The following is a 26027-nucleotide window of genomic DNA, read 5'->3' as shown; positions in this document are numbered from 1 at the left end:
GAAGAATTGTCAAATGTTGAAAGAACAGCTGTTATAATTAATATGCACAAAAATGTGACTGTAGAAGTTTGGTTGTTTATCAGCGTAGAATTATTAATGGAAATCATTCAATGATTTTATGCAGATATGTGAAGTCCTGCAAGAATGAGGCTTTTCACTGAGACAGTTATTTTGAAGACTTACAATAGTACACCATTTCTTACAGACAATGATTAATGCTGACTTACATTATGTACACTTACTTTGCAAGAATTGCACCACTTCTCTCTTATTTTCTTCTGACATTTTTCTACATCGACTTGATAAACATTCGATGTAGGGTTCAGTATTGCTTGACTTTAAGAACTTGTACATTTTGAAAATTTCATTTTCAAATAACATTTTCCTTCTTGTTCACTTCCTTGCTTTGCCCACCATCTAGCCCAGAGTCTTCCACAACCAAGAAGACCTACGGCATCACCTCAGCCATCAGCCTTTCGGGTCCCCGCCCTGAGGACACCAGGCAGACTAAGGAGTTGATTGAGGCTCTGAAACCTCACGGAGTCTTTGAAAATGAAGAAGAACTTAATCACCGGTATGTTGTACATGTATACACACCTGTACATGTGCTAAAGTTTCTTACCCATGTAATAAAGCCTAAAATATAAGGAGATATCAGTATTTTTCTCATTAAACCATAACTGTAGACGGTTTAATCTGGAAACATTTAACAACTGTTCACATTTTGTGTATTTGACAATACTTAACATCGATTATACGGATTCAAATTTTTACAGTGGTTGTTTTTACCCCTAATTTACATTTTAGAAATATTCTAAAGCACTAATGCTGGGTTTTTGTTTCTTCTGCAGATGGTGAATTATGCCTTTAAGTTTGATGATGTCTTTCTCACTCTTTTGCAACATGATATAGGCTTGTGGTCCTTGGAAAGTTGGACCGCATTGTCAAAGACTGGATACGGCAGGTAGCAGAGGACAAGAACATTCCACCCAATATTGCTGACACAGTGGGCGGCAAGATCTACACATTTGGCTCCTACCGTCTTGGGGTTCACACTAAAGGTTTGTTACATTCCTTTGTGACGGAGGGTCAGTGACAACTGCCCAAAGGTGGACACAGCATTAGCAAAAATGATGTGAATGTTGCATGATTTTTATTATGACATCATTATTTCACCTGCAGTGTTGGAAGAAGAGAGCATGTTAACCCCAAATTTTGTGACATGATGGTACAAAGTTAAAGGGGCATTACAGACGATTTTCATAATTTCACACCATGTAGTACATAAATTAACGGCTCCACGTATAGATTTGTGGAATTTATTGCGGTTCTTGAGCAGAGAAACAATATGTTGAAAAACCTTAAACAAATTACACTGAACAAGGATGATGACATAAGAGGCTCACATATTTCAGAAATGTATCCTTAGCGTAATTCCATTACAATACCACCTGCTTGCGAGTTCACCTGTGTATAATCTATGCATGCCTTTTTTTGTTCTGCTTCCTTGAGCCCCAACTCATGCATTCTTATGGTGACCCTGCCATGTCATCATCCTTGTTCATTGCAATTTGTTATAAATTTTGAAAATATGTTCTTCATCCCAATTATCAAATTTTGAAACTGTGTCCTAAATATAACTAATTTATAGTTGTTCAAATGTAAAAATTTGAAAATCATCTGGAGGTCTCCTTTAATCCAGATGATGATGAAGTCCAGTGGTGATGGCAAAGATGAAGGCAGTGATGATATGGAGTGATAATTGTAGGGGTCTGTTAGTTGCTTTTGTCACTGCATAATTGAAAGTTTAAGAACGGAAGTGAAATCTTACTGACATTTGTAAGGTTTTAAAATTGGCATCACACTATGCATTGTGCAGTATGGATGTTCCAATTTTACAGGGTTCATAAAACTTTGGCATTTGTATGCCAGTCTCATTAATGGCTATAAATCCTCAAGTGTTTGTGCAAAGGATGTAATGGTGTGTTTTTGTAGTCGTAGTATATTGAGATGTTGGCTGAGAGGATTTGCTCACTGATTTTTTTTTCTCTTGGCTGAAAGATGTACAATCCTCTGCAAAATGTTCATGTGGAGACATTCACTGCTAACCTGGAGAAAGTGGAAAACCTCTCTAGTCTGTTGTCTGAACGTGCTTTTTTCCAAAGGAAATTCAGAGAGGCGCTGTCCAAAATATGTCATGACCGTGGATTCAGAGAACCACTTTTGCCCTCTACCACACAGGTGCCGATATAGACACTCTTTGTGTAGCTCCCATCCACGTAGAAAGGGCCGACTTCTTCAAGTCTTTCTATGACATCATCAGGGGATTGCCGGAGACTAAAGACTGCAGGGTGAGTAGTAAAGGGCATTGTTCTCAACAATTTGAGAAGAATGAGTACTCGTAGGGAGTTGATATAGATAGAACATCCCTCAAAGTTGAGTCAGTATGTATGTAAAATAATCAGCTGGGAATTATGGTGTGCTGAATGAGTAATAGATATAGATTGCAAATTGAGTACTGTAAAAGTGCAGCTTTTCATGCATTTCATGCAACATTTAAGTAGTGCAAAAAAAAAAAGAATGCAGACATATTTTGCTTGTTTGTATAATATGTTATATTGCATGTACTTTATATCTTTGATTTCAAACTAGACATTGTAGGTATTTATAACTGTCATGTTATTTGTAATTCAGGCTTTCTAGTTCTGTAGCATGAATGAATTTACTGTCGTAATGTGAACCAGTTACACTGTAGTATTATATGCTAATTCTATGAAATTAAAAATAAGCAAAATTCATCTTGCCCTGTGGAGTGTTAACAATTATTTGTGCAAAATTTTCCACTTTTACAACTTGATTGTACCATTCTTGATGCTAACCTGATTCCTGTGTTTCAATGTGCGGTAGATATCATCCAAGGACCATGCTATCATCATGCCTAATGCTACTTGTATTTGCTTTGCGCAGTGTATTCTACTTCGACTGGCTGAGCTTTGAAAAATATGATTCCAACCCCCTGGTATATAGAAGTGATGAGATGCAGGACATGACATACATTAAATAAGAAGTCCTCGTTTGCAAGTACATTATAATTACCACCTGCTTTTATTCACAATTTCGAAAAGTGATACAGTTTCCTTCAACAGCACACATACATTATGCTACCTGATGGCATTTGCAATTTCATGTTGAGGTTAAACATCTATCTGGCTGTTAGGCATGAAACTTACAAGTGCCAGTAATACATAATTGTGTCAGGGTTATTATCAATATGCATGTTGGTTTTGCTTATTTAGTCTGTATTTGTTGTATTTTTTTCATCTTCCTCTCTTAGGCTGTGGAAGAAGCCTTTGTACCGGTCATCAAACTTGTATTCGATGGCATTGAGGTGAGAAACATCTATGACATATTATTCACCCCCTGAAAATTGATGTGACTGATCAAATTTATGTGTTGTTGTTGGTAATTGTTAAACATTAGATCACTTGAAATCGTCATGCCAGATCTTTACTGGAACTAGAATTGCAATGCTAGCCATGCAGAATCTCTCTGAATCGGCAGGAGGCTCCCTGAAGAATTTGATGTCTCATGGTAAGAGACAAGTTTTATTTTAGGACTCCATGATTTGATAATTCTGCTGAAATGCATGTAACGAGCAAGTTGCAGGGGCTAAACCTTGGGGATCAGGGGCAGAGCTCACAAGACCCACAATGGCGTGAAGTTCAAAGATCTTTGGGTTTTGGGAAGAATGATCGCCATAAGTAGGTAAGGGTAGGGAATGCAGGGTTGTTCGAATACTGCGGTTGACCCCCTTCGAGGTCTTTGTGTTCGGCTACATAAAGCTAGAACACTGAGATGGAGCCGTTATTTCTGCATCAAAGAGAATGCATAATTTGCTGTATGTATGTACCCCCATAGGAAAGAGACATTGTAGTTATTTGCAAGGTTCCTCAAAAGGTAGTTAAATTTAGTCAATGTATGTCATCAATGGACATAACAAAGACATTGCATCAAGGTTGAATTTGTCTTGGAAGGTGTGTGGACCCATTATGCCCAGGAGGCTCATGTTTATTTTACCATCTACAATCGTGTACACATAGATACAAATGCTTTGTGAATGTCTTTTCCAATATCATGTAGTGAATTTGTTATTATACATTTAATATTCTGTGCATGGTTTGATAAGGGTGCATTGAAATTTCTTTTGCTGTGGATCATGCCGTAATGTACTCTTCATCTTGTTAAAGAAAATGATTGGGAATGATAGCATTACTTCTACTACCTTCTTTGTGACTGCGTCGTCTCCCCCAGATGGATATACTGTTTGCCCGCCTGGCTCTCCGTGTCGTGCCTGAGAACCTAGACCTCACCAATGATTCCATTCTCAAGAACCTCGATCAGAAGTGTGTACGCAGTTTGAATGGTATGTGGCGAATCCTCAATGCAATCACTTTGCTCTCCGCAAAGCTGCGTACGCACATCGAAGAGATGTTGGAGTCAGTACATGGGAATTTTTGGCTGTTGTGATACTTCTGAAGCATAAAGAATTCACATTGTTTTGGGAATTAAGATTTTGCATGCTCAGGGATATTACTGATATTTTTATTTAACAGAATAGATAGACTCAATCTTGGCATCCATTGTGTGCTTTTGCTTCAAAAATTATGAAGAGCAATGCTCGTGAATGTCAGTACTGCCCTTGAGACTTCCTTTGCCTTAAACAATAATGAATGACCTTTCTCAGCTTCCTTCTTGTCTGTGGAGTCACCTGTACAAAAGCATTACTTGGTATTTAAACGTCCAGATTGTGGGCTGGAAATTATTTCCCAGTAAGCATTTCATTAGTTGAGCAATGCTCCATCAAAAGAAAAAAAAAAAGAAAAAAAATGCTTTCAGTGAATGGTATGTTTTGCCCTGCATCTCAATCAAATTGTCCCATATCAATCAGATGCTTGATTAATGTCATTTAAACCTATTTACAATATATACATCAAAATAAAACTGATGATAGAGAACAGGGATTCAAACTAAAGTGTGAAACATGAAGCTACATTGCTCTTAATTTTTGTGGTTGTACAAGAAATTCCTTTTGCAGTGACAATACTTGTGAAAGTTTATCGTAAAAGTCATGTTGACTATTTTATGTGCTGCTTGTTTTGATTTGCAGGTTGCCGTGTCACAGATGAAATTCTGAATGTAGTCCCGAACAAAGAGAATTTCAGATTGACGCTACGAGCAATCAAACTTTGGGCCAAAAGTAAGCTTGCTGTACAGCATCTAAAATTATTTGCTTCTTGGGACAGCAGAGTTTAAGTTCTCTGTTACTTCTAAAAAATCTTGAACTTCTTGTGTAAAAACTCTGTGGTATTGTGTATAGGACTTGATTTACTTCAGTTATTTAGTAATTATACCTCTTGGTGTTCTCAAAAGTGACTTACGTAACCCTTCAAAGCAATTTTTTTTTTTTTTGATGGCTAATAGTGTTATGATAAAGTATTGTCTGAATTTAGGTGGACAAACAATTCTGAAACAGCACAGTAGTATAACATAATGAAGGATGAGCACTGTGTACTCCATACAAAATTCGATTTGATAAACCTCTCTGTCGAATATGTTCACCTGTACTATCAAGATATCAACGTAGTGACAATACATTAGGAACATATATGCTGTCAGGGCACAAGACCACACCATGCTGGCGTATGCTAAGCTCGAGCTGTCTTTTCAAATTATGAAAATAAATAGCAATGATGACACTTAGAAATGCACTATTCTTTACATAGACAGCATTATGATGGTCAGTGTAGACCTAACTGATATGAAAGGAAAGAAGTGAAAGAAACAAAAAGCTAAATCCTTTATCTCTAGATGAAAAGGTGCTCTGAAATGTGTATCTCTGCTTGACAGGTAAAAGAAAAAACACACAAATGAGTAAAATATATTGCATATAATATTGCACATATATTGTATGAGTATTTACTTACGAATGCTTTTCTGGAGTTGCATCGTATATGCAGATTAAAGACTTCTGTGGCGTATTGTATGATTGTAATCCTTGTGGTGTAATGAGAATGTTTTTAACATGTAAGCACATATCAGAGAAGATTAAATGCACTATTGAATCCATGTGAATACCATGCATGTCATTTGGAATACACATGAAGTCTGTAAGTATGAAGACATAGCCTTTGTGATATTCATTACCAGATACCAACTAACATACATTGGGTCTTCTCTTTTTTTCTCTCAACCCCCCTCCCCCCCCCAAAAAAAAAAAAAAAAAAAAAAAAAAATGACAATGATTCAAAATGTGACCTCAATCCCAATCTCTCAAAACAGAGAAAGGTGTGTATTCCAATGCTCTAGGATTCCTTGGTGGGGTGTCATGGGCCATGCTGGTGGCAAGAACTTGTCAGCTGTACCCCAATGCTGCCGCATCCACTCTAGTCAACAAGTTTTTCCTGGTCTTCACAAAATGGTGAGTTCGGGGGCCCAATAACAGTCCAAGAGGGATTAGAAGCAGTTCAGCAAGTGCATTCACATCTGTTCATATTCTGGAATTGGAAATTTGTACCAAGTAATTATGTCAACATTTGAAAATGTGACACTGCATCACAAAACTGCCAAAAAGTTGCCAAACATAGATTTTTAGTTAGGGCCAGATACTGAAAGAGCAGACTGTAAGCTTTAAAGGGGAAGGCTAGTAACTGATCAGTGGGAATCAGTGGAAATGCTGGGAGATGATTGTTCCAATCCTTATGGGATTCATTTAAGAGTTCATTGTATATCCATTGTTGTGTGAAAATGATTTGCTTCAGAACGGTCTCATATTCAAGTAATGTGCAGATTAATGCTCCGTCACTGACCAGGGACGCTAACCTGGAAGCATTAAACTGCACATTACTTGAATATGAGACCATTCTGAAACAAATCATTTTCACACAACAATAGATATACAATGAACCCTTGAATGAATCCCATGAGGATTGGAACAATCATCTCCCAGCATTTCCACTGATTCCCACTGATCAGTTACTAGCCTTCCCCTTTAAGATGTATAGCTCAATACAAATGGATTTTCCTAACCTGTTGAAATAATGGAAAGAAAGTATGCATTCTGGAAAAGTGTTTACTGGGAATAGTCTAGGCTTTGAAGGTTGGGATCTATTCAAGTGCTTCGTCTCACCATGCTGTGTTCTGTGCAATGCATGGAACTGTAAACAGGATGTAAAACTCTGTAGCAACCACAGTGAAGGGATTATCAGATTAAGCAGATTATCTCAATTAAGCGCATTCTATTCATGACTGATACCAACTTTAAACACAGTAGGGCTATCTTTTCAGAAGTTAATCAGAGTTGAAAGTGAAGAGGGTGTAAAGGTTGTAAAAGAAAAGGGGTCTCTTAGACATATGTAATCACATTAATTGTTCTCCAGAAGTGTTCTGGAAAAACTGGAAAAACTGGAAAAACAAACAAAAACAATATCCCATTCATGTCATGATCCCAAATTGTAGTATAATGTAGAAGAAGAATTGCTCTTTCAGAAAATAAAAAAATGTTATGATTGACTAGGTTGACCTATTTCACCTGTTTTGAGTTCTTGCATGAGATCAGGGTTTGCAACTTTTTGTTGGTTTTGTGATGCCAGGTCACATTCATCAATTAAAAAAAAAAGAATTTTAATCCTGACAAGTATTTAGAAGTGAGTGTTCAGACAAGTTTCTGTTGTAAGCATGCATTTTGTTCACTTCTTGTAGCAAAAAAAAAAAAAAGCTGCTGGAAACTGCTTATCCGATAGTGGCGAGCCAATGGAGTAAAATGGAGTCAAAAGGGGCCTGAGCTTTCGATCCTAGCAGGATCTTCGTCAGAGGCAAAATGACAAACAGGCAGGGAAAGCGATCACATAATAAGATGAGGACTTCGCACAACAAGAACAGTCAGGGACAGGCTTGGGACACAGAACAAAGAAAACAGATGGAGAGGGTAGGAGGTCATGGGCAAGGAGCCCAACAGGTAAAGGGAGGGATTAGAGCAGGAGGGTGGACAGACAAAAGGCAGAGGAGGGTTAGTAATGATCCTGAGGACAATGGGGGCAACCACTGAAGGAAAGGGATGAATAGGGATGCAACATCAAACAAGATAAGGAACAACAGAGGGATAAAGAAAGGAAAAGAATGAAATAGCAATGGCAAGGGGAAGGGGGGGGGGGGGGGCTGAGCAAACAGCGAGCCCTAAAAAGGTGTACCAAGAGGAGGCAACAAAATGAAAGTGAGAGTCAACCAACAAATGCAAGTAAACAAACATCAAAGCATATATACACAATGATAATAAAGATAATGATATTGATCAAAAAATTAAAATAATAAGAATTAAAGCACATATGAAAAAAAAGGGGGACACAAAATACAAGGGAGAGAAAAATGTATATGTTGATAAGCAAGCATAAATGGGCATATTGTAAGCACAAATATGTATAAACACAAACCAAAACAAGTGTGTGTATGTGTAGGTGGAAAAAGGCTGTATAAAAGAGACTCTGACAAGAGGAAGGAATCAAACGGGAATAAAAGGGTCTGCAATTGGAAAAAGCGCAAAGAAAGAACGACAAAAAATTAAAAATGGAAAAGAAAATAATAGTGATTAAAAAATATATATAATATATATAAGATAAAGGTTGTTTAATAGTCACTTCCCTCCTGGATATTGAGGCCATGGGGTGGGATGGTGTGAAGTCGTTTTATCCAGAGCTTCTCTCTGCTGGTTTGGACTGTGTCTGGATGTGTGTCTGGATGTGTTGTCTTGGTTTCCCCAAGACAACACTCAACACTTGTGTGAAGTCCTTATATGTGATTGCTTTCCCTGCCTGTTTGTCATTTTGCCTCTGACGAAGATCCTGCTAGGATCGAAAGCTCAGGCCCCTTTTGACTCCCATTTTGTTCACTTCTTCACGTAGTGTCGGGTTATTATCTGAGCCTTTTCATGGAATGATGTAGTTTTGACCATATGAGGTGTGAAAGCAATCCTCCATTCACAGGTACGTGCTTTACTGGGCTATATTGACACGAGGGACCCTGACTTAGTTTAAAGATGTTCTCAATAAGTTTGAAAAAACCCCCAGAACCACCAAATATCCGAAGGCATACACTGTAACTACAGTGCTCACAACCAGTCGGGTGCAAAGAGTTATTCAACATTCTTCTTTGTGACAGATTGTGTAATTTGATCATGCAACATGTAACCTTTCAATGATTAGACAAACCATTTTTCTTTCCATTCGCCACTGGACTAGAATCATCATTCACATTGTCATTTATTATTATCTTTCACCAGGGCATGGCCGCAACCAGTGTTACTGAAATCTCCGAATACATCCACTGACCTGGGTTTCCCAGAATGGGATCCAAGGGTAAGGATATTTGCCTCATCTTCAATATTCTCAGTTTTTTGTTTTTCAAAGACACTTTTTCTCTGTGCTATTTAAAGGTATGAAACCTAAATAAGAATTTGAGCAGGCTCCCAGCAGATAACAGCAATGACAATTTTGTTTTCTCATGCTCATATCTTTGTTGTTACAATGTGATTAGTAGTATCCCACACTGTCAGAAGTAGATAGACTTGTAGGTGGTGAACTTATGCAACATTGATACATTCTCGTTTTGGACCAGGAAAGTGGTGTAAACTTGTTGACCTTGTCAAGTATTGACATGCCGTGGGTTCTCGGCTGACAGTGTAGCTGTTATTCATGATGAATGTGCAGTGCAACTAAATCTCCCTGTCTTTCCCATGTTATGGGTGCATGCCAGAAATACTTCTTTTATTGACATGGCACCTCTGCCCAGTAGTTCACGGCATCTGAGCAATGGGAATGGGTGGACTGGATATGTAAAGTTTATGTAGAGTGACCAGCCACAGAGGGTAGGCATTGAGCATCTGAATGAAATGGCAGTTGGCTATTATCACAGTGTTGATGTGCAGTATACATGCACCATACAAATTTGGATGTAGTGCGAGGTATGGAGGGAATGCCAAAGACAACATTCAAAGCTACCAGGGTATTACAATTCTGTGCACCAGCAGCCATTTTCCCCTAAATTCAAAGTTCTCTCGGAAATGTCTTGTGTCACTAGGTGAATGTGAACGACAGGTTCCACCTGATGCCCATCATCACCCCAGCCTACCCACAGCAGAATTCCACCTACAATGTCTCTGTATCAACCAAGACTGTCATCGAGCAAGAACTCCAAGCAGGTCTGTGTTACTTAACGTCATACCTTCCAGAATGTACAGATTTTGAAAAGCTTTGAGGTCTGTAACTTTGATTTACCTATACTTGCCACTTCCAATATGAGAGTTCAGGTTAAAAAAAAAGAAGAAAAAGAAACAAAAGAAAACCTCCAAAATATTGATGAAATGTACACTACTGTGATTTGAAATGTATATCATTAGAAAGCAGAGATCATGGGCTTGAATATTTGATGAGAACATTGCCGTGCAGGAACAAACACTTACAAGCAGTGATTACTTCCATAGCAGCTACACATAAAACTCACTATTTTGATTTATTTGATATATATCAGTGGCGGATTCAGGCGGGGGTGCACTGGGCATGTGCCCCCCCCCCCTATATTTTTTGTTAAAACAGAAGAAATAAAAAGAAAAAATGGGGGTGGGGTGTGTGCGCCCCCCCCCTTTAATTTTGTAAAGGCACCCCCTCTTTACGGAATTCCTGGATCCGCCCCTGTATATGCAATGATAACACTGTTTTGCGTCATATAAAGACAACTGTCACCTCGTCACCAGGTCCATCTAACATGAATTACAGCATAACTGTTGGAAATTGCAGTGCTTCATCACAAACAAATACATAGTATAGTAATGATACAGAAAATTATAGATTACTTCTGTTATAAGCATCATATAGTAACTACATATTCAACTTCAGCATTTCTTGTAGTTCAACATATTGCATACCTATTAAACTCCTAAAATGATTAGATTTGTCCTTTTATGTTATCTAAAATGGCTATGGATAACAATACCATGGCAATACAGTGGCAACAATAATATATTCCTCCTCCTTGAACATCACAATGATTATTCTTAATATAAATGCAAATTAAATGGTACACATGTACATGCATACAAATGTAATAATAATGTATACTTTTATAGCGCAACAGTCCATCAAAAGATGCTCATGGAGCTTTTAGTCTTAAGGTTAGGAGAAGAAAGAAAGAAAGAAAGAAGAGAGATGGAGAGAGAAAAGGAATTATGTGACATCTTCACTTTTGTTTTGTTTCCCACAACATATTAAAAAGATATGTTTTTAGGGATGATTTACATGTATACCTTTATTTCCTCAGTCCTTACCAGCTAACATTAAAGTATCTGATGTAAAATCCTATAATTGTATCAATAAAAAAAAAAAAACCCGAACAAATTATGGCTCATGTAAATAAAATGTAATTTGATAAATGTGAATATTAACAAATGAACCTCTAGGGATCTAAGTGTCGTACTTCTCTCCATGATTGCTATTTTGTGGCATAGAATATTGGAAAGAAAAAGTATGGTGAGTTTAGAAAAAGTCTAAAAATGAAATTAGACGGATTTTGAGTTTGCTGTTCCGAGGATTCATTTCAAGCAGTATCTATCATTCCAGTCTACTAAGCCCCATGCACTGACTTCTGTCTTTATAGAAAGATGCTGAATATCCCTTGTCCTAATTGTCCCTCAAGATTGAACTATACTTTTTAACTCTCCCTTGCTGTGCATTCTCAGATTGATTAATTGAACAATTGAAAGGTATTTTATTAGAAATCATCCATGATATCCCATAGGATGACTGAATCTAGGTGCGTACTTTTAGAGAGAATGTGAGGAGGTATGATGCCCCTGACAGCTGAATGCCCTTCTTAGTGGATGTAAATGTTCCCGTGAGATAGGTTTTTGAGGAATGTTTTGTGCATGTACTATGTTATTATGTTGGCACTCATACCTACCTAAAAGACCGGGAAATGTGAGAATATGATGATGAAGGGTACCTGTGGTACCAGGGCAGGGGATACATTTATCACTTTGGCGTTTACCTCGGATGTGCAGGTTTGTATGGGGGCAAGCAGTCTATACATGCTGTAGCGATAAAACTTGGAACTCGTTTTGGAAGATTTTGCATAATTGACTTCCAAGTTTAAGTTCTCATTTTCCAATAACAGCAATGAGGCAAAATTTCCTAGTACTACGCAGTGGTGCTACTCAAGCAGACCAATATTTCACTGTATCTTCCTATTACCTGTCTAACAGTTTTCTTTACAGTGTGCCTTGGACCTGTCTGAACACTGATTGAGTTTGCAACTTTACAATGAGTAACATTACATTGTGCAGCAGTTGACTGTTTATGTGACCGTGACTCTCTTCCAATAGCAGAGTCAACTGCTTGATTAACAACAAAATCATCTCTAGCCCTCTATCTGCTGATAGCGAGAGATTGAGATTGATGGCAGATGTCAGATAGTCAGGGATATTGAGACCTATCATTTATGTAGATTTGCATTGTGTTGCCTTGCTTCATACTAGGTCTGGCAGTAACCCAGGAGATCATGCAGGGAAAAGCAACGTGGGAAAAGCTCTTCGAACCCTCCAACTTCTTTCAGAAGTACAAGTGAGTAGGGAAAAGTGGTGTGGTCTTGGGGCTAAGGACCCGTCCATTTTAACTACAAGCTTTGATTACTATGGCATCCAGTGCTACACTTTTCATTACTCAAATTTTATAAAATGGGTTCAAGAATGTAGCCAATTGGAAGCGCTGAAATGAGTCACGTGTGCGCTCATGATTTTCTTACTAACATGCACGGCCGTGCAAAAAGTGTGCAACGAAAAGTCATAACAGCACGGCATGTTATACTATGGGACATTGCAGAGAAAGCGTAACTTCTCGGTCACTGACGTCACAATGTTTACACTAGCAGTGTGCACTCAATCATTTGTTACAAGTGCGTCGCGCGCTACTATACGCGCTGTCAATCCTGTAAACAACTTCTAGTTCGGGCTGCCAGCCAACCTTTCTTGTGCATAACATGTGGCATACGTATACTCTTATATGTACTTATATAAGGGTGTCTGAAGCATTTTTACATCTTTTGAAATTCTCTGAAAAGCGAATTGTGAACTATTTCATATGAAAGAGAATTACATCATTGAGACACATTTCAAATTTCATGGCGAAATGATGTTTCTATCTCGAGAAATTGAACTTTCAAATCACGGCAATATTACCCACTTTTTCTGTCGAGCACGCTCGAAATGTGTCCAAATCATTGCCCCGGAAAGTTGCATTCCCGTGTGGATCTCAAGCGATCGGATAATGAGCGTACAGCTGTTAGAAAATACGCGTAACAAGCGCAGAAGCCACTCCCCCACAATGTCGTCACACCGCATGTGGTGATTGTGTGTGTGTGTGTGTGTGTGTGTGTGTGTATACAACGTGCTCGCTACCCTTTACATACCACCACACACGGCGCAGTTGTCTACATTGCAGACCCACGCACGCAACCCCATCACTACGATAAAGCTAGCGCGAAAGCATGCATGTGCGCTGCAGAGCGAGGATGCCATATGCGCCAGTTGACCGTGCCCATCATGCCTTTACCACAGCGCGCGCAGTGTTGCCTCCGGCAGCTAGCCTCGCCACCGCGCGTTAGTATCAGTACATTAACTCAGTATGTAAGCAGCTAGCTTGCATACCGCATGCACGGCACATGCACAGGGAGCATACTAGTAATCGCTGGCCCAGCAGCCATTTGCGTGAAAGTGATGCCAAAATAATTACCACCATCCATAAAAGCATTGTTTTATCACAAAAGAGCCTATAGGCTAAAGCAATCTTTTGAAAATATCCTCGATTAGAAGTTCAGTAACAAATATTGGTATTCGTAACTAATCTCGATCGTACTCACAGTTTCCTGTTCAATCGTGTCTTCCACGCGTAGGCCTTGTATAGGAAGGATCATTTACAGCTGTGGCTCTACGTACAACTTGTTTGTTTGCTTAACTCATGTGATAACTGCCACATCGGCTGTCTGAGAAAAACGAGAGTCAATGCAATCAATAGTGTTTTGTTTGTGACTGTGGTTGTTTGTATGTATAAAGCTAGTCTAACTACACGAAGGCACATGGCATTTAGCATTATCCTTTTGTAAATTGTGGAACTGGTGTGTATCAAACATCGTGCGTTGATTGCTGTCGACCGGGGCAGCGCAGTTTGCAACACAATTAAGCGGCCCGGTTCACGTTACTGACAGGGCTTGCATGCCCTGTCTGGTGGCCCAACTGTTAGAGCTGCATGCCATGCATGCCTGCCTGCAGCTGTTGCTGCGATGCCCTAGAACTAGCTAGCTGGGTGTGCAGCGAGCGGCAGATGCGGCGGGCCGTATGTATAAGTACGGTACACACACACACACACACACACATCCAACATAATACACACAGCATGCACACACGCAATCCAGCTTCGCGCCGCGAACGCCATGTGGCTGCGTTGCGTGTTGAATTTAAATATGCATGAGCCCCAATACGCGAAAGTTACCATGGATCCTTGCATACGAAGCCACGCCGAAAGCGTTCGCTGCAGCCGTAAAACTGTTGCAAGGGGTGCTTTCTAGGCAAAATCCACAGTCGAAGACAAGGAGCTAGCGAAAAACTGACCACACCATTGGATTCAGCATATCCTAAACTACTGACATGCTACACGCTGGTGCAAGTACCGAAGCAGACGCTGAGATATGGGGATAAACGTGTTTCTAACGACATTTACACCAATTTATTGAAGGATTCATGTACCAGCGCTCTAATACAATGTGGAAACAAACTTCTTCTTTCATATGATACCAAATTTGTGAGGATTTGATGTCGGCATCGACTGTGGAAAATGCAATAAAGGCGAAATCCGGCTCAAAATCGCTTGCCAAAATCGGCGCACCTCGTGTTTGCACAGCGTCCTATGGGAGTTGCGTGTTGTGAGATAGGGCGCAAAATGGTCCGAAGGTAGGAAGGGCGCGATCCGACACCCTACTTATATGTGTGGGATTTCCGAGTGTGACGTGCGTAAATGTTTGGGACGAACATCTTCAGACATCTTGACTTTTGAGCGAGTGCTAAATGTAGCTGACTGGTATTGACCCACAAAGGTACATGAAAAATGCTGTTAGTTTTCGACCCATTTTATAAATCAAATAATACACAAGTTTAAGTTCGTGACGTTAGTGGAGATGCAGCTCACTCTCGGGTATTTACAATGTAGTGCAACATGCACTCGGCTTCGCCTAGTGCATGTTTCACAATTGTAAGTACCCTCGAGTGTGCTGCATCTCCAATAACGCACTCTCACCTGTGTATTATTTGTATATTTACTTACGAGTGTACTTTGATTGTTATCATTCCTTAGCAATACATACCTTTTTAAAAATTTTGTTCAAAAAGGAAATCAAATTTGTACTTTGAGGTTTTTGCCTCAGCAATCAAATTGCCAATACAGGTTTTTCAAGAGCGGCTGCATGATGGTCCTATCATTCCATACTTGCAGTATTTGTAGAAGTTCGAGCCAAAGAGCATTCCACTCTGTGTGTATAGCTTTACATAAGGCTTACATGTTTGCCTCTCATGCTACCAGAGCTTTTTATTTCAACTCTTATATCAATTGACTGTACAAGGAAATTAGCTGGTGATTCAGTCTTCAGTTACTTATCTAATACAAAGATGCAATGAAATCTGCAACAAAAAAGCGAGGTTGGAAAAGTTGTTCCTGATTTTAACAATGTCCCCACATTACATGTTTCTGTTTTAATGTTACCTTCAAGCCTTGCAAGTGCTTGTAGACTGTGTTTGAACAATTTGTGTTAGGATCTATTTGTTATTTATTTTCACCTAGACAGCAATCATCTTTTTCTGTTGAAAGAATGACCATTAAGGAACATCTCTTTCTATGTGTGGATTCTCTTCTCTCCTGCTGAGAACATGTATGCATAATTTTTGTTTTCCTTTTTGTTCCCCCACAGACACTACATAGTCTTAATAGCGAGTGCAGGGAACGAAGACCATCATCTCAAGTGGTGAGGACATAATGCTCTTGCTGCTATTTGTGTTGCCCACAAACACATAGGACTGTTTGAAATGTGCTGCAATTGAATAGCCACTGATGATAAAAGCTAAAACAAAAAACACCATCTTCAACCTTAAGGTTATCTTGTGCAAATTCAAACACACACACACAAAAAAGGGGTGTAAAGCAACAGCTGAAATACAAAATATTCTGCACAGAGATTTGTAGAAGCCACATAACAATGCCAATGAAAGTTAACATTAAAACAACTTTGTATGAGATACATTCTTCTGATGTGTGGGATATGCGCACAACCTTCATTTGTCATTGTGCATAAAATGGTTTATGGCCTGCCTACCCTCTGTCTGAAGTGAAGAGGTAGTAGGAATTTGTGTGAATTCCTGCATCAGACTTTTCTGCTGGTATACTGCTACACTAAACAGCACATGCCATGGCAAGTGTGACTGTATAGGGAAACTAAATGCTATGTTCTTTGCAGTTTAATGTTTAAACAAAAAAAGAATGACTATTCGAAAACGGAAAGGTGGGGTCATGACAGAATACAGTATGCATTTGAAGATAATATGTGACCCTGCACCTCAAAACAAACAAAAAGTCGCCAGACATGAATTTTTAGTTAAGACCATATTCTGAAAGAGCAGACTTTAAGCTTTAAAATGATGTATAACTCAAATCAAATGGACTCTCCTAACCTATCTAAATATTGGAAAGAAAGCACAAACTCAGGAAAAGTGTGAACTGAGAAAAGAGGCTCTGAAGTACAGTGTCTATTCAAGCGCTTAATCTTTACCAAACCGTGTTGGCTGTGCGATGAATGGGACAAAAAAACAGGAAGTAAACCACCAGAGTAACAACAATGAAGGGATTATTAGATTAAACTGAAATTAACCCTGCCTTATTAACACATTTTGTACATAATTAATGCTAACTTTCAAAGCAGTAGCACTATCCTTTCAAAAGTTATTAGAGTTGAAAGTGAAGAGTGTGTACAAGGTTTTTCATAAATGAAAAAGGGACTCTAAAGACACTCCTAATCACACTATTCTACCAAAAATGTTCGAGATAAACTCCTAAAAAGCACACTTTCCCGCCCGATTTATGATACCAAATTTTAGCATAATGTAAAAGAAGACCTGCTCTTTCAGAAAATATGAAAAAGTCAAGATCGGCTAGGTTGACCCATTTCACTTATTTTCAGTCCTCACGCAAAATCAGTGTGTGCGACTTTATGTTCGTTTTGAGGTGCACGGTCACATATTTTGTGGTGTATTTACAAGCTTGTAATGTCAATAGCTATCAAACCTAATGTTAAGCCTTTTTTAATGATAGATATACAGTGTGTGTGCATGGCACAAATGTTGAGCTTCTTTATCTGTATGCTTTGAAACTTTTGTACAACAGGGTTGGTCTGGTTGAATCCAAGATCAGAGTCTTGGTGGGTAACCTGGAGAGAAATCCACACATCAAGCTGGCCCACGTCTACCCCAAGTCCATATCACAAAGCCCGGAAGCTGGATCGGAGGAGGAAAAGTGAGTCCCTTTCATTCCAAGCATGTCATTCTCAGCATGGGCATGTTCTGTTGAGATGGGTTTTTAGTGCCGAGGTGAACCTGGACAGAGTGATGGGTTAATTGCTTTTTGGCTCTCACCAGAGCCAAAGATTATCTTGATCTTGGCAGGAATCATTCCTTGGGCGAGGATGTACATTTTTATTTGAGTGATATAGGTGGCTCCCAGAGGGCCATTAGAAAGGGTCGTAAGTGTGTGACTTTGAAACATTTTCTCCAGCTCCAGAAGTCATACTGCTGTGAAATACTCTTCAAAGCACAGAAGTTCAAACCATCATCTCTTTGTCCAGGAATACAGGTTAAATATTGTACTTGTAGATACCTCTATTGGTACAGTATAATAAGTAGTAACTTGTTTCTGGTGTGCTCTAAGAGATGGCTACAATCTAGTCAGTCACATACCATTATGCGATACCACATGAAGTTTGTGTCCACTTTGAATCAATTGGAAAGCTCAGGTGATTGTAAAGCCCCTAGATGCTCTTGTTTTGTCATCCTTGTGGGCATCTTGATTGCCGTATCAAATGTAATATTTGTGAGGATTTAACATCAGTCTAACTGAAAAATAAAGCTCATGTTTTTAATCCTTTATCCCCCCCAAAAAAATAACAACAACCAAAACCCAAAACACAAATAGGCCCGATGAGTATTCCACGCTGTGGTTCATTGGACTGGAGTTCCAGCCGCTCGGCCCATCAACGAATGTGAACCTGACCCTGGACATTCAGTTCTTTGTCAACACGGTGCACCGCATGTCAGTCAACATAAAACTCCTCCAAGAGGGAATGAAGATTGAGGCCAAACATGTCAAGAGGTGGGAATGAACTCTGTACAGACAGGCTAACAGCGTTCCCTTTGTCTCGAGGGAATATGTAGATAGTTGATTGCTAGTCTTTTACTCACAATAAAGAAACATCTTTCTCAGTGAAATAATGACGTAGAAGAGCACTAGGTTTGTATCTCTAGTGGGATTGAATCACTGGAAAGATGCATGACCTTGTGGACTATGTTGACTAGCTCATAAATTACCAGCCAGTGGGAGTGAATTGCCCTTTTGGGGCAAATTGAAAATAGCAATGGTCACTAGTTCATCTGAGGGGTCACAAGCTGCAAAACCAAAGATCGCAGGCTGAATGCTGGATAATTTTCTTCAAGTAACTTTGCTACACCTGCACCACTATTTCATACTGCATGTGCATTCTATGTTGTTGTTTTTTTTCCCCCTTTTGTTATGGTCTGGCAAGACATTTTACTGTGTGCAATGGAAACTAGATTGAATGCTAATAATGTCTTTAAACAAGTGTTTGATGACAAGACAACCTTTGTGTGTGTGTGTGGGGGGGGGGGGGGGGGAGGGGGGGGGGGGGGCTTTGTCTTGAAAACAGGTCATCACTGTGACTCATTGGAGTGCTGTTTTTGCTCCAAATGATAAAAACAGAGATATCAACTCGGGTAAATCAGATTCCCTGGGAATATTTAATTTAGTATAATGAGGAGACGATATGGTTTCTTTTTTTCTTTTTCTTTTTTTTTCTTCTCTCAATGATTTACTATATGTTTACACACCAGGAAACAACTGAGCCAGTATGTCCCTGCCAGCATGCTGAAAAGCAAGAAGAAGTCCCTCCCGTCCACCGATGGTGGCAGTAGGGGGAACACCCCCAAGAACTCTTCCTCCTCCGACGCACCCTCCTTGCGCCTCACCCCGTCTCCGTTCAGGACTCAAGGCAGCATCAGTGATGACGAGTTCCTCTACGGTGCCTCGCCCACCCTACCCTCCCCTTCCACCACCAGCTTGGAGCGTCAGGGCCGCGACAGCCCCAATGTCATATCCACCGAATTGGACCCATCTGGGGGGCAAGCTGACTCGCCAGACACTCAAGGAGAGGGTGAGGAGCCACCCCAGGTGTTTCAGTCCCCCAAGTCAAGCAGGACACAGCCCACCGTGGAGCAAACCAGTACTGAAGTGGGCGTCGAAGGACCAAAGACAGAAGAACCATCATCTCAGGTGAGCTGTAACCCGAGCGTATTCCATACCAGTGTGAATCCTCTGGAAAGTGAGTAGTGCATAATCATTTGTGACATGATGAATGAAGCTTAGTAACTGTTACTGTAAAAGTGGATGTTTTCGCGCGACTAATTTTTCGCGCTCAGCTGAGTAAGATGAGTTTCGCACGTTTTTAATTCTGCGGAATCAAGACATGAACTACAGGAACATATGGCACAAAAAATATTCACCTGCTTTTATTTTTGCGCTGGTTTCTGGTTGTTCGAAATGTGCGAAAATTTCAACTCTGCGAAAATTTCCACTTTTACAGTATTTTGCAAGGAAACTCCCTGTATCCCTTTCAAACACTATTTACTGTTTGCTATGCACATTTGTATGTTAGATTGACATTACAGAGAACAAATATTTTCCAAGATAGTTATGTCAGGTTTCATACAGACTTTGTTCTTTTATTATATTTGTGTGGAGGTCAAAGTGCTTTATTTTCAAAGCATATTTTTGGAAGAGACTAAGGGGAGCTCTTCTTTAGGAGATTTCTCAATGTCAATAGAAATGAAAAGATTTCATTTGTTATCACTGTATGTGGGATGTGAAAAGACATTGAATTTCATTGTTTACATTTCTTAAGTGATATACATATCTTCAGTTACTTTAGAAGGTTAGCAAACATTATTTCTTTTTCATGTTGAAAATGATTTCTGTCATGTAATTACTTTGTGAGACATCAGCAAATATGATATTTCAGCTGGAGCTGTCTTCATTGTTTTGCAACTGAGAGCTAACTTCACATGATACTTAGTCTAGATTTTAGACTCTATTTACAATACCAGGTATTTTTATTCGCCAAGGCAGCAGTGAAACCACACTGAATTTGTCAAGTTGGGTGGTGGTGTCATCCCAAGAACCTGTTGGCTCGCAGAAAGAAAAAATAAATGCTCCAGACCAATTTCTCTCAGCTGATGACTGAGGTCAAAAGTTCATGCACTTGAACATCACACATACTCTCCCCCAAAATTCTGAGGGAAAGTTGGTAGCCAAGAGTAATTGGACTGGACTCTTTTTCTTTCCCTCCAGACCGTAGGGTTTCCAAGATTTCTCCATCAGTTGATTTGTTGCACACAGGTTTGGCAACTTGAATAAAGATATCATAAAAGGGTCCAGAATTCAATTACAAGATACCCTGCAAAGACCATTATGCCATGATTGATTCTTGTGTAACAACATGTAAAATATCATTTGGCAGGAACAACAAATCTCTACTACAAGTGATCCCCAGGTACCAGTCATCGAGGTCACGGGACCAATGGATCATCCCGAAAAGCCAGAAGCGCCCTCACAAACTTTCAAGCGCCCGTCGTCCCCAACCCCCATCCCCACGGAATCTCCTTCCAAGAAAGTGAAGACGGAAGGGGAGGAAGAGGAGGAGGAGATTACAGCAGGCCATGATGACCAGGTCACCAAGGAAGGGGAAGCCCAACCATCGGAAGACAGCCAGCCATTCAAGCGCCCTTCCTCTCCAGTGCCAACGTCGGAGTCCCCTCCCAAGAAGCTGAAGACGGACAACGGCTTCAAGGGGGGCGGAGAACCCACCCAGCTGACAACTGACTGCAGTGAGGTAGGGACATTGCTTGTTGGGTATGAGATCATTTGTGACCCTGCATCACGAAATAAAAAAAAAGTGGCCAGATATGGGATTTTTTGTCGAGGGCAGATTCTGAAAGAGCAGACTTTAAGCTGTAAATTGATGTATAGCTCAACTCAAATGAACTCTCCTAACCTATTGAAAAAAAAAAATGATAGAAAGAATACTGTAGCACACACTCTCTAAAAGTTAGTACTGAGAAAAGAGGCTCTGAAGGATAGGGTCTATTCAAGCGCTTGATCTTACCAAGCTGTGGTCTGTGCAATGAATGGGATAAAAAAACAGGATGTAAAACTCCTTAGCAACAACAATGAAGGGATTATCTGATTAAGTTGAAATCGAGCATGCTCTATTAGCACATTCTGTTCATGACTAATACCAACTTGAGATGCAGTGTCATCATCCTTTCAATAGTTACTAGAGTTGAAAGTGAAGAGTGTGTACAGGGTTTTAAGAACTGAAAGAAGGCCTCTAGGACATACGTAATCACACTATTCTACAAAAACATGTTCTAGAAAAACTGCTAAAAGCACAATTTCCCATTCACTTTATGATCCCAAACTTTAGAATAATGTAGAAGAATTGCTCCTTCAGAAAACATTTATAACTAAAGATTGACTAAGTTGACCCATTTCACCTACATTCACATCCTCATGTAAAATCGGGCATGTGATCTTTTTGTTGGTTTTGTATTGAATAAGCAAAAAAAGATTCATAATGCCCTGAGATACATATTCCTTGCGTACGTTTTGTGTTTCAGGTTCCATTCTTCAGGAAAAATGCTTGTCATTGCTACATTTTGCAACGTAATGTACTCTCCACAAGAAACAACTGAACAGGAGTCAGAAGATTTTAACTCTGTATCATCAAAGCTAAAAATATTTGCTTCAGTGATATTACAACCTTTTCCCAGCTTTGTTTTAATATCTGATACACCTTTATGCTCAGGATTTGCATTCGATCTGATTTTCTTACGCAACAGAATGGTCAGCAGAGTGAAGATGCCTGTAATCCTCAAGCACTACCTCGATTAGTGATACGACAGGTAAATGGCCAGTGAACATTACTTTTTTCTGTTCAAGTTTTGAATTGCAGGTTCAGTTAGTGTCAGGTATGGTGTAATTTCAGGGGGGGGGGGGGGGTTTCTGTCATTATTTATGATAAAGTACAGTCAAACCTGTCTATAGCGGCCACCCAAGGGAGACGGAAAAAGTGGCCGTTATAGACAGGTGGCCGCTATAGACAGGTAATCCAACTTTGTGTGCATTGCTTACATGTACATGTTTCATCATTGTATCCTTACATGTACATGTACAGTGTATGTGTGTACGTATGCATACACCGTTCGTTTCATGCATTTAACCATGGCGGTGTAGAACCGCCATAGATATGAAATTCTTGCACAGTAGCATGTTTATTGTCGTGAAGAATCGTGCATTATTAGGACTGAATGAGGGATGAATGCAGCGGTGGCGATCACTGAACGTTGCTCGCACGGCTAAACAGAAAAATACGCTGAATTATCGGCTTGGCTACGGCTCCATTGGGTTTTTGGCCGCTATAGACAGGTTAATATCTCCCGCGGGAAACAAAATTTGTGGCCGCTGGCCGCGTTAGAGAGGTGGCCGCTATACACAGGGTCTTTAACAGGGCTTTTCTCTCGGGGGGATTTTGCAGTGGCCGCTATAGACAGGTGGCCGCTATAGACAGGTGGCCGCTAAGGCAGGTTTGACTGTATTATCATATTTTGAATGGAGAAGATATGTAATTTAGATTTGTTAATATTTTTCCACTGAAAAGGTGAAGAATGTACATTTAAGCAAGTACCAGATTCAGTGAACTCAACAGACTGGAATCTCAAACTTTAGTTTAAAAGACTTTGTGGTCTAAGCCAGAGAGGTGTAATGGGTTTGTTTTGTTGTTGTTGCTACCAACTATATCCATAAGAAGTTAAATGCAGTGACCCTTCTCTTTTTTGTCTGTGGAGTAGATTTTGTCTTACATTTCTGCTTGTCACCAAGGCAATTATAAATTGAACAAATTCAGCGAGTTTCATTGCACACATTTCAGACTGAGCATTCACTTTTGACCAATACCTATATCAGGGCTCGACACTAACGGTGGCCCGGTGGCCCGGGGCCACCAAAATTGAAAGTCGGGCCTCCAAATTTCAAAAAAGGGAAAATTTGGTGGCCCGCCTCGGGCCACCAAAATTTTTTGAAAAGTACATCAATTAATTCGTAACTTTTTGCGCCGAAAATTAGCAGTTATATTTGTTTAAAGGATGGGTGAAAAGGACTGAATGAGTGCCTGAGAGTGAGTGTTGCGAGTTTGTTGAGGTTTATATATGAGTAACGTTAGATGTATGTCCAACTTCCAATTCTTACTATGACTGGATAAAACTTAGATATTTGACTCATTAAAAAAAACAGGACTTTTAATGGTTTTTTTAATTGTTTTTCGGGGCCACCAAATTTTTCTCTCGGGCCACCAAAAATTTGAAATTGAGGATTTTGGTGGCCCCATCGGGCCACCAAACAAAAAAGTTAGTGTCGAGCCCTGCCTATATGAATTGGTGTATTTTACAGCTACATGTAGTTGGGCAAAGCAAGGGTTTATTCACTTTCACCAGGGTAAATGGAACACTTCTGATTGTAAGTCAATGAACCAAATTTTACGTTGCTATTATTTGTGTGATTCCTGTGCCAATTCAGGTACTGGATGCATAACTGCACAATCCTGCTGTGCTGTTTTAAGCATGAGTGTGTCATATCGAGAAATGGACACAGTTGTGCTATGGGCAGGGCATTGCGTTATCATCAACACCACCTGCTCGGTGAAATATTGGCGGACGAGCTAAACCAACCCATGCGCTGTAACAATTAAGTTGGCTTTGAAGGATGGGATTATTGGAAAGTGTCTTTTCCCTTGGTTTTTAATCTGCTGGGGGTGGGGGGGGGGAGCCATCAAATTCACTTCTAGACTTTTCAACCCATTGCCACTGAGATTGTGAAATCCTCCTAGGCTTTGTGTGGAGCTTACTAAGTGTTTGTAGGTATTAGGTTCAATACGTTGATCCAGAAACATTCAGTTCCCTCAATAATTTCTGAGTAGTGCCAAATTGTTTTGAGCTTGAAATTCCATATTTCGTATTCCTCTAGAAAAAGTGACCCTTGTTTGTCACATTCGAATGATGTTTAATATTCAAGTGAAATCTAGCAACATCTGGTACATTTTTCCTTTGATTGAAAAAAATTATGTTATATTTGACCATTTGATATCTGTATCCAGCATTTGTAAACTTAAAAAGCTGGAAGCCAAGGTTTACAGTTGATACAGAAATGTTTGAAGTAGCGCCAGGAAGCTCTAATGTCTGCCGAATGGTGGAGTTTGGAGTAATTTGACAAGCTGAGGAAAAATAATGCGCCCTATACCCTTTGCAGAATGAAATCGGTTATGTCATGATTGAACCCACAGTCTAGCCTTGCAGCTAATTCAGCAGAAGTTGAATGCGTGATGCCATTTTCTCAAAAGTGAAGCGTCAATGAAACTCACTCATGGTTGCACACATACTCTCCCTCTCTCTTTCCATTTGTTTTTCCTTCCTTTCTTGCCTTCTTCTGGCATGAACCTCACAGAGAGTTCCGAGCGGAGAACTGCCGGATATGTCATCCCCCGTTCCTGTCGCGTCCAAAGTTCCCATAGCGAAAAACGTAATCAGATTGAACTTGAAATGAACTCGTAGTCTCAAGTTTGACCACAAGTCCTGGGAAAGTGTGTTTGAAGCCTCCATTTTCTGTTTACCAGTGTGCAGTGGATGGAACTCAAGCCAATCTTGTGAAAGGATTTTTTTCCCCTTTTTTAAAAAAGTGATTGGACTTATCTTCACAAGGATTAACCGTACACTTGTGAGAAGCAAAGGTAAGGAACAGTGCACGCTCGTCACTATATTCATTGGATGATTAGGTTCGTGCATAAACTTATAACTGAAAAGAAAGTATGTAGCAACAAGCAAACCCTTCTTCTTTGGTATTTGATAGAAACGTCTGTAGTTAATTGTGTTAATCACATTGTAAAGTCCTTATAGCTCTAAATTTCATGCTAGGCATATACGCTGGAAAAGAAATGCAAACAGACAAAAGTGATTTTCAATTCATTTTATTATTTTTTTTTGTTATTTTTTTTTTAAAGTAAGCATTTCACCTTCCACCAAATGCTGAAGTCATCTTAAATTCTACTGTAGTCAGGATTTTGTATTTGATAGAACAACCAAAACAAACAAAGAATGCCAGCATTTATGTTTGCTTGTAATTACACTTCGTAGTAATATATTTCTATGGTATCTCCTTTTTATGTCTTTTTCCTCCACACTTTGTTTTGTCTTATGTAGAAAAAAAGCAACAACAGAAAGAAGCTATATTGTAGTAATTACTATCTATCTGTGTGTTTATGGTACAATCCTGTAATTTGTGAATAGTTTTTGATACTGACTGAATAAAATGGGATTTATGACAGTGACAGAAAGGTTCCCTAGTCCTCTGTCTTTTGTGTAAATGTGTTCATTAATTTTGCTAGTTACGAAATGGCTGATGTGTGATATATTTTTTAATGAATATGGATGTAATCATATAGCTGCAGATTTTATTGGTAATATTTTTTTTTTCTTTTTCACAAAGAAAGAAATAAGCATA

The 26027-nt window shown here is 39.5% G+C and overlaps 1 protein-coding gene across 1 annotated transcript; it reads left to right on the top strand.

The window, feature by feature from the left end:
* Positions 1-407: 407 nt before the first annotated feature.
* LOC139732194 (poly(A) polymerase beta-like) lies at positions 408-25646 on the top strand (the record flags this gene model as incomplete). Its single annotated transcript, XM_071643071.1, has 17 exons — positions 408-574; positions 913-1061; positions 2242-2351; positions 3335-3388; positions 4312-4423; positions 5168-5257; positions 6340-6478; positions 9332-9407; positions 10129-10249; positions 12578-12662; positions 16054-16107; positions 17520-17648; positions 18324-18500; positions 19256-19694; positions 20938-21309; positions 22319-22381; positions 24975-25646. Coding segments are annotated over 17 exons (2436 nt in total), but the record flags the coding sequence as incomplete, so codon positions are not given.
* Between the last annotated feature and the right edge of the window lie 381 nt (positions 25647-26027).

The sequence above is a fragment of the Diadema antillarum genome, unplaced genomic scaffold, assembly GCF_040938485.1.
Source record: "Diadema antillarum isolate AM-2024a unplaced genomic scaffold, OU_Dant_1.0 scf00000023, whole genome shotgun sequence".
Lineage (NCBI taxonomy): Eukaryota > Metazoa > Echinodermata > Echinoidea > Diadematoida > Diadematidae > Diadema > Diadema antillarum.
The sequence above is the reverse complement of the archived record's forward strand: the minus strand, read 5'-3'. Positions and strand labels throughout refer to the sequence as shown.